Source organism: Meleagris gallopavo, chromosome 7, assembly GCF_000146605.3.
Source record: "Meleagris gallopavo isolate NT-WF06-2002-E0010 breed Aviagen turkey brand Nicholas breeding stock chromosome 7, Turkey_5.1, whole genome shotgun sequence".
Classification (NCBI taxonomy): Eukaryota; Metazoa; Chordata; class Aves; order Galliformes; family Phasianidae; genus Meleagris; species Meleagris gallopavo.
The window spans coordinates 22,049,809-22,059,133 of NC_015017.2; the positions used below are offsets into that span (position 1 = coordinate 22,049,809).

General features: G+C 40.1%; 1 protein-coding gene across 2 annotated transcripts; it reads right to left on the reverse strand.

Moving 5' to 3' along the window:
• Nucleotides 1–582: 582 nt before the first annotated feature.
• Nucleotides 583–8,875, reverse strand: GORASP2 (golgi reassembly stacking protein 2). Of its 2 annotated transcripts, none has more exons than XM_019617193.1 (9): nucleotides 8,795–8,875; nucleotides 7,791–7,994; nucleotides 7,257–7,343; nucleotides 6,691–6,821; nucleotides 6,013–6,145; nucleotides 5,760–5,883; nucleotides 5,275–5,361; nucleotides 3,173–3,268; nucleotides 583–2,468 (listed from the first exon to the last, which is right to left on the reverse strand). In XM_019617193.1, exons 2-9 carry the CDS (start codon nucleotides 7,932–7,934, stop codon nucleotides 2,152–2,154), a joined length of 1,119 nt encoding a protein of 372 aa, XP_019472738.1. In that variant the 5' UTR covers nucleotides 7,935–7,994; nucleotides 8,795–8,875; the 3' UTR covers nucleotides 583–2,151. The 2 variants fall into 2 exon arrangements, with proteins under 2 accessions (XP_019472738.1, XP_019472737.1); XM_019617192.1 differs by having other exon boundaries at nucleotides 5,275–5,364.
• Between the last annotated feature and the right edge of the window lie 450 nt (nucleotides 8,876–9,325).

Here is a 9,325-nt window from a genome sequence, read left to right on the forward strand (position 1 = left end):
TTTTAATGGCTTCTTAGCTGGGAGATTACAGCTGAAGTTCTGCACCACCAACTCGCTTCCACATTTGAAGCTGTGTTACCTTTAGCAGAACTGCTTCTGGCTACACTGAAACACTGCCTTGCTTCCATTACTCTCATAGTCATCACAAAGTGGATATATAAAGCAGTCAAGAAAAGAAAATAGCTAACAGAAATGACTTCATGACTTCAGCCTAAGCATTCTGTTCTATTTTTTGGCTACTGGAGACATCTATGCAACTACAGAAGTCCACAGCTTGCAGTTGGAAAACATAAAAAATGCCAGCTAACCTGAGATGTTACTCCAATGAGCATCATTCCACACTAACAACAGAAAAGGCATTAGGTTATGATAAGCACCCTGTTAACAATTGCTCTACATTGGATATGTGACAAAACTTGTATTTCTACTGCTCGTGGATTAGAGAAGGAAAGCAACTTTGTCGAGGGCTCTGACTGGGACAGTGTGTAAAGAAGTTCCAGGAAAGGCTGTAAGGCCAGTGAGACTTCATGAAGCTCAGGAATAGCAGACGTTCTTTATATACAGCAAAGAAAAGAGGGAACATCCTTATTACAAAGTTTAATTCTGATATATGTGACACCGGAGTTACAAAATAAAATAAGTCAAAAGATACATTCTGAGAAGTTCTGAGCCTTGTATTTACCAAGGCAGAGGGACTTCAAACTCCAAGCAGTTGAGAAAATAAATTGCTAGCAGTGTGAAAAAGGATTTGGAGTCTTTAACAGATCTCCAAATAGATAATAGGTGATGAGGGAACATGCAGTGCTGGGCCAGAGGAAAGACAAATTCTTAAGGGATAAAGATAAGACAGGACAACAAATGTTAGATAAGGCTTCCACTTGAACTAATTTGAAACATTACGATCAGCAATCAAATGCAACTACTGTTCTTAAGAGTGATCAGGCACACTGCATTGCCAAAAGGAGACAAGCTCCAGATAACTGATTACAGCTAGAAGTGAGACCGTGGTTGAAGAAACATTTATAAGTGAAATTCCAGTAGTACAGGACTGGAGTAGCGTGGAAGTATCTGATCCCAGGAGCCGAGGCTGTCAGCTGGAGTACAGCACACATACCAGGTTACACAAAGTGTTTCATCTGCTCTAATTCCACAGTGTTCATCCTGAACATCGGTTTCAAAAAAAACATGAATCACTTGCAGGCAGATTTTGTGACTCACTGCTACAGCGGATCTAACCACTGCTAACCCTGCCTGCATGCTGAAGTCTGGCATTCCTTCTTGGATCCATTCCTCAGGAAAAGAACGTTTTTACCGATCTGTACTAGAGAGCTGAGCTTAAACCAGAAAAACTTACAGTATTGAACAAATAAATGTGCTATTTTGTCACACAGGATGAAATTCCAGGAATTTATTGCTGTATGTCTGCTTAATCCATTAATTTGTCTTACAGTAGTCATGAAGTGCCAAATCATGTGCTACACGTAACATATCCTGTATTCCCTTCCAAATGCCATTTTACAGTGGGGGTGTGAAGCAGCACAGCAGCAGTCACAAAACATGGCTTGAGCTTCTCTCAAGAGCTTAAAAATAAAGATTTGTATACAAGCTGAATACTGACATGTTAGTTAACAGGTCACTCAGCAATTCTAATAGAAAAATCTTTAGGTGGAAGTTTGCACTGTTAAAATTTATGACTCAGACCAAACATCCTCATCCCCACTGCAGTAACAAGATACTTGCAAAGACAAGCACTATGGTATGTAAATGTCACATGCAAGAACTGTTTCATTTCTATGAGAAGCAAAAATTGCTGCTTAGAAGCAAGGAGAGGCCTAGCTACGGCTATCAGCCTTTATTAAAAACATACACGTCCAAGTTTGGCAGTGGACTTCTATTTACCACCTTGAATGTTTCTTTATTGTGGGGGTTTTTTGGGGGGTTCTTTTTTTTTTTTTGGTTAAGTACAAGTACTCTTCCCCTCCCGCCAAGCTCACTTTATAAATCCCCTTTATTTTTATTATACCTCCATATTATTTACAGGACTCCTAAAGATTAAGTACAAACTAGTATGAAATTAATGATAGCTTGCTCTTCAAATATGTATCCCATGGCTAAATAAATACCGAGCCATTCTGACAGAGTGATCTGGAGTTACGATTCAGAAGCATGTGTATCTGTGATGCCAGATGCCTTCTCATTCACAGCAGAGGATTCATTTGATCTGTCAATAGTTGCCTTAGAAGTTGGGCTAGCACTATCCAAGGTGAGCGGAGAGGTCTGTTCTACATTTACAGTAGTGCCAGGGTCAACAGAAAAGCTTCCAGCTTGAGTCATGGTGGGAAGCAAATCTGTAGGCACTGTAGATACCTCTGTGACCAAAGGAAGCAGAGGAACGCATTTTGGTGGCATCAATGGAGGTGTTATTCCCATTAGATTCAAAGGCGGCAAAGAAGGAAGGGTTGGCATACCTAAGAATAAAAAAAGAGCAGTCAGCTGCTATATACCACACACAGATCTAAACAGATTCCGTGTTAGGTTAACATTTTCCTTTTTTCTAATCCCCTATATATCCTTGGAGAGAACTCAGCAAGTTTGTTTCAAAGCCTAATGCATTTATTTCAGAATCAAAGAATCAGAATAAACTCCAGTTTGCTTCTCGTCCTCTAGGGAAATGGGACTGAAGTACTAATACTGATTATTAGATTTTTTCTGGCCAGCAACAAGAAGTTAGTGAGAACTTACTCTGTGCAAGCTTCTAATTTCTTTTTGCTTCCTCCACGTGCATCTTCAGCACTTTGATTTAAAACCATACATGTAATATTAGTTGAAACTTTCAGCTTCCAATCAAAGTTCTTTGATCTCTTTGTTTAGCAAACAAGGAAACACTCTTTTTCTACCTGAAAAACTATGTACTTTCTTCCTTGGCACACAATGATCCCTTTGGAGAACATAAGTTGGATAATACAAGATGAAACAACTAAACACAGAGGCTTAGCGCTCCTTTCTCTCAAAACATCTTCCTTGCCCACCCAATCTGGGCACAAGTGTCAGCTCCCGTTTCCAGCAAATGCTCCATTTATCCTCTTCAGGACTCCACCAGATGGTTCTAAATGAGTGTCAAAGATCATCACAGACCCACTATTACAGCATTTCAATTTGCAGGAGCACTTACCAGGCTGTACCATTTCCGGAACAATGTGTGGTGCTGGTAAATTAAGTTTGGACAGATCAGTCAGGTTGGGAAGCCCCGCTGGTAATGGCATCAGACCTGAGAGAAGAATGAAAAAATGACCGTTCAAAACTTTGTTTTCTATCTCTGACTGCTTCTGAGATCTTAGTGATTTTAGTTAAGTTGTACGATTTTGCTTTACATTTTACCATCCTTACATACAAAAACGCAAGTTCAACCGAGTTTCAACTATGAGGTTGTGACTGAACAGTTGCCTGCTGCAGTACTGTACCAGTAAAATACATAAATCCCTATGCTTTTCTTATTTCAAGGAATAATAGTGGTTTTTTCCAAAGTTTAGTTTTCAACAAAGATGGTTGTCTGACTGTAGCACTGTACCAGAAGCCCTCTATTCTTAATCTGAACATAGAAGATTATAATAGGATGAAATTCAGAAGAAAACAGCATTAAAAGGTCAAAAATCTTAATATTAGTACTCATTTTATAACTAAAGTTAAACACAAAAATATATAGAAAAGGCAAAACAGCAACTTTCAAAGTCAGCACGGGTTAAAATACAATGCAAACATGCACAAATCACAACAGATGCCCTCCCATGACTGTGTTTGCTGCAGAACATCTTTTCCCTTCTGATTTTCCTGTCCTAGCATTTCTGGCACAATGGCTCTCTTCCAATTTGTGGTTTGGTTAGTTCAGGGGAGTTTAGCTCTGACTTTAATTGTTGATATTACAGTAACAATGGGGAGAAGAGGGAGAACATCTAAAAGCAGACCACAGCGCAAATATTTTGATTAAAAGCAGCCTTCCTGGCCTACCTGGAAATTTATTAGCCAAAAAGGCTGACATCATATAAGTCAAAGAGCTTTCAGTTCAGTTACAAGCAGCTTTGGTTTGATTCTCTGCAACCCCTAATCTGAAAAATATGGAACTTCACACAGATTCACTCAAACTTTAAACCTTGATATATTTAAGACCTACAATTTCACTATTATGCACATGCAAATTGTAAGCAATATCCTGGTAATTTTCCAAAAGGCAACCACACTATTCAGAGAGCAAAGAGTATGAAAAATCTGTACGTTCAGATTTAGGGAAAGGAGTTATATGCAACAGAAAACGAAAAGCCATTAATAGAAGCTGAACTTAGTGATCTGCCATTTTACCTACAGAGCGTAAGACTGAAGTTCCCTGCCCTGTATGCTGGCAGTCAGCTTTCCTATACAGCACCTTCTATGTTAAAGAGCATACCTGCAAATATTACTTCAAATCTTAGTCTACTTGTCTCATAGCATGCACAACAAAACACAGTTCCTTCAGCATTTAGGGACGCACAGCTGGGTCTGGTATTACTGCACCAACAACATGGCAAAACCCCAAACAAATCTTATTTGCACTACAAGTATTTCTGCCATATCTGTGCTCAATACTTTGGTTATCAGAAATAATGCACAATACTTTGTAGACAGACATTGTTTTTGTGTTACTGGCTTAGGTTTACTAAGTAATTCAGAAACAGTAACTGCAAGGTGCAGCTGTATGCTCTTAGCCATCTAGTTATATAAAGAACAAGCTAAGCATTAAAAAGAAGGCCACTAAAATGGAGTTTTAAGAGGTGAAAGGAATACAGCAACAGGCAAGAAATGCTTTCCTGCATCTTTTTGCTGCCCTGATGTCTGAGGGAAAAATACAAAGTGGCATGCACCTTCACAGTTTCCAAAGTATTTTGCAATATACATTGTATGAAGCGTAACAAGTAACAATGTACCACCTCCAGGACCACTGCAAATAGCACAGCTAATGCCTGGAGAAATCCCCAATGGTCTGTCTATTGTGCAGGGGCCTAACAGGTCTATGATTATCAGCTTTCTTTCTAGCTCAGCCCTCTGTGCTACAGACATGCTGTGCACATGGCTCTTCAAAAACAGTAACATTACAGAGGATGCATAAAAGTGTTTTGATATTAAATGCCTATGTTGTGTGAAGCTGTAGTCCCACCAGCCCCCCCAGAAAAAGTGGAAGAGACCGGCCTTTTCCTTTTTTAAGTTTTTGTTTCAGGAAGGCCTCAAGCCATGTTACCCACTCACCAGGTAGTGTTGTTGCTGGATTAACTGGTGGCACGGAGGTAAGGGACTGACTGACCTGTGGTGGTAACAACGGGACTGTCGGAACTCCTGCTGGAGCACACAGAAAAACAAATGTCAATTTTAAGAGTACTACACTTCAGTGACTGTAGTCCTCAAGAGAGTACAAATGAATAATTGCTCACAGGAGATTTGTTATTTGCCTTAAATAACCATGAAACACGAAGAAAAATAGTATACAATGAAAATAGAATAACACACATCTTCTTTCTGATAGAAGTTTTCAAATCTCTTCTGAGCAAGTAAAGCAGACTCACAGAGTGAAATACATTATTACAGCACTGTAGCCTTTGCTGTTCAGAAAAGTTTGGGAAAGAGAAAGAGAGAAGTTTATTTTCCCTCCTGCCCTCTTTTAAACCAATGGAAACACGTGTGAATCCAAAGAAGTCAGTCTACCTGAGCATTTCAGGAGTAACTTCCATACTGACCTGTACTGAGAACATTACTGACAGTAGTCGAGGGTGAGCTAATAGAAAGTCCTGACAGACTCTGCTCGAGTCCTGCTGGCCCAGGGGGTAATGGCGGTGAGGGGTTAACTGATGACAGCTGAACCTTTTCAGGAGAAAAAAAGAAATAGAAGTTACACAATCAGGGTTTGTTTTCATAAGAGCCCACAAAAGCAGAAAGGCAACATAACCCCATAATCCGCATTACAGAACCAAAGAGGTGACTACAACTTACCTCTGTAAAGCCATCTTTGAGAGGACTGAGAGATGCACTGGGCAGCTGTCCTGGGAGAGAGATTTTCTTTCCCTCTTCAAAAGGGCGTGTAGGTATCCTATGCAAATAACCATAGCCAATGCCACACCCTAGGCTTTTAAAATATGAACACATAGACGTCAGTAAAATGACTTTATTATTAAGACTCCACAGCAAGCAATGCACAAATGACTCAAGGTGGCAGCAAGTTTCAAGATCAGCTCTGTACAATCATTTGTGTTTACAGAAAAAAAGGACAAGTGTCTGCTATGGAGAAATAACACCACGAGACAACAGAACCAGGAATTCTGTAACTTTCAGCAATAAATATTTAGCACAGAAGTTTTATTATTATTTAAATCAACCAGTTGTATCAGCTCTATCAGTATGGAATTCAATTTGTACCTGTTGTTTGCAGCTGCCTGTTCAGGGTACTGTGCAACTACAGCCTCTTCAGTATTTGAACTCTAATGCAGAAAGCATTACTAACTAAAACTGAATTTGAAGTAAATATGTAATTGACTACAGCAGAAACCCCTTGGATATAAGGCAAGTCTTTTCTGGGTATTGCAAAGAACTGAAGCAAGCAGCTTTTAGACTAGTGCTGTAAGAAAGCTGTCCCACCCCTCTTTGCTCCCAGTAATGTACTTTTTCCCTTACCTGCCTTCTCCACCCCAGGCAGAATTTGGAGTTATCACCACTTCCCGGCAGTTATCTGTGTCTGTGTTATATACATAAAGTTTTAACGGCTTTGCTTCATGTGTTTCAATAAGGGAGAAGAGATCTTCAGTCTGCAAAAGGATAATAATGACCTTATTTATCATGTTGTCATTATAAATTGACATGAGACCAGCTTCCTAGCCCTAATTTTCTATAACAGAGCCTAGTAACTGCTACACAGTGCAGTCATGGTGCTGCTGTTTTATCCTAAGGACAACTGTGCTTCGCCAGCACAACTCAGAAGACATATGGGACAACCTCAGATTTGAAATCTGATGTTCGAATTACTTAATATTAGCATTTTGTAGTCTAATACCTGCCTTCATAAAGATATTTTGGAGCATTTCTTAATTTCCATAGTTGCATTTAAGCACAATGAAGAAGCAGTGAGTCAGAACTTTTTTGTATTAAGTTACTTCACTTCGCACTGATAGAAAGAGCCCTAGTGTATTTTCTAGTTAAGAATAAAGATAAATGAACATGAAGAAACTTATGCACAGACATACCTCATTCATGACAGTATCTGCTCCAATGATGTAATCACTATGAGGTCTGAGCCCAGCTAATGCAGCAGGAGAGTTTGGTTCCACTTCCTAGTTTTAAGAAGGAAAGTTGCAAAACATTATAGAACAGCCAGGGTGCTGCAGAACAGCTTACATACACACTTCACACAAGTTTGGAGTCAGGCAGACACACCTCTCCAACTTTGATCAACTTTTCAACTCAGGGAGTAAAACAGACCCTAAGCCTGTAAAACAACAGCTGGAGGACAGTCTCATTAGTTACTGTTACAAGGGATTCTGAATACTGTGCAGTAACACTGATATAAATACAAGACTTGCTAACGCTCTCAGACACTGTTTTTTACTTCAAAAGCCTTTCAAAAAAAAAACAACAAAGCCAATGAACAGAGAACAGAGTAATTCCATCTCATGCCTTGTACTCTCCCTTGCAAGTCACTTTCCAGTAAAGACACTGAGAAGGTTTAGCAGCAAACAACAAATTTTGGAGAAAGAAAAATAGTTGGAAGTTGTACGTACCAGTACGTGCCACACATTTTCATTGGCCCCATCGAAGCTGCAGAAACGAATGCTCACCCCCAGCAGGCCCTGCCCACCCCACATGTTGCTGGGGGTCACTGATGTTTCCCTCAGTTCCAGTGTCTTGCTGCTGTACACCAGCATTTTTACAGGTTTTTCAACATTTGCTTTCAACAGGTCCTTGAGAGTGTCATTGTCTTTATTCTGTGAGCATTCAAACAAAGTCTGATTTAGTATTGAACACAGCAAGCATCCCATTCCACAGCAACACTTTTGTATTTCAGAGGCCCAATGAATGCAGGCATTCTTAAATCTGCAATTAAATTCTTATTACAGAAATGCCAGAAGACCAATTCCAAACTGCAAGTTTGGAGAACTAACTACAGGGCCTACTTCTTATGCCTCGAAAGAACAAAATCCTTTCAAGTAGAGCAGATATGCCCAGAGCAGAGATAAGGGTAATTCACCGTAGGCTGAGCTCTTTCCATAAGCTCTCAGACGTGCCCTGCAGCTCTGCAGAGGCTTTCATGAACACAGCCACATGGGAAGAGCTCACCCACAGCTTCTTCCTACTGCTCTGATGGTTTACTCTGCTTGGAAACTTCCTCACATGATTCCTGCCCAGCTAATAGCTTCGACAACAGCTCTTTCAACCAACTTGTTTCGACTGAAACGAGTTCACAGGTTCTCACATAGGCAGTGTTAGGACGCATGGTGGGCACTAGCACAGACAGCGAGAGGTACAGCAGCAGGCAGCAGTCTCTCCTGCCAGAGCAGATGTTTGCAGAGCACTGCATCCCCACCCCTCAGCTTCATTTTTGATAGAATTCTAACTGTAAGATGAAAGAAATCGATCTCTGAAGCAGTCAGGCTTTCCTGTCTTAAGCCAAGGATACACTGTACACATTTCAATAAAAGAAACAGAATTATTATCTATAGCAGTAAGATATTCCCAGCACGCTGCTTGTTTCACAGTTAGTATTACACAACAGAAACATACTTACCAATCTCGAACCATTAATAGACACAATAAAATCAAAGAATGGCTCCAATCCAGCCCTGTGACCTGGGGAGTTTTCTTGTACCTAAGAAAATTAAACAAGAGTTCAGCAGAAGTGTACCAATGCTGATTTACAGATTAGAGTTATATTTCTAGTTGGACAAACTGTAGTTTTAGAAGGTGTTGATAATTGTACGTATTTCTAAGTTGTTCAAATTTAATCTTTTGGAGCAAAGAAATCTCTCACTCAAACAAAACAAAACAAAAAAGGGAAAGGCATAAAGATTATTTTAATTGAGGAACGCCAACAGTAACCACTCACCCAGTCAAATAACAATTCTGGAAACGTTGGTTAAAAAGCAGCATTTTTCCCCAGAAGCACCAACATCAGGACCTGCTTTTAAACTCACACTTACTAGAGGCAAAAGAGGGCTGCCGCTGCGTAAGCACAGGTTACCACCCCATGCTCACACATCACCTGCTGACATTCTTGACCCTGCTCTGAGAGCACCCACACAATCTATGATGTGCTGCC

Bases quoted from the DNA above. Each gene is read 5' to 3' on its own strand.
- GORASP2 (XM_019617192.1), bottom strand. From the start codon at position 7,934: ATGCTGGTGTACAGCAGCAAGACACTGGAACTGAGGGAAACATCAGTG. The intron at 7,344-7,790 runs GTACGTACAACT...TCTTAAAACTAG, and splicing joins AAAATGTGTGGCACGTACTG to GAAGTGGAACCAAACTCTCC. The intron at 3,269-5,274 runs GTGAGTGGGTAA...TTCTTCTCTCAG, and splicing joins TCCAGCAACAACACTACCTG to GTCTGATGCCATTACCAGCG.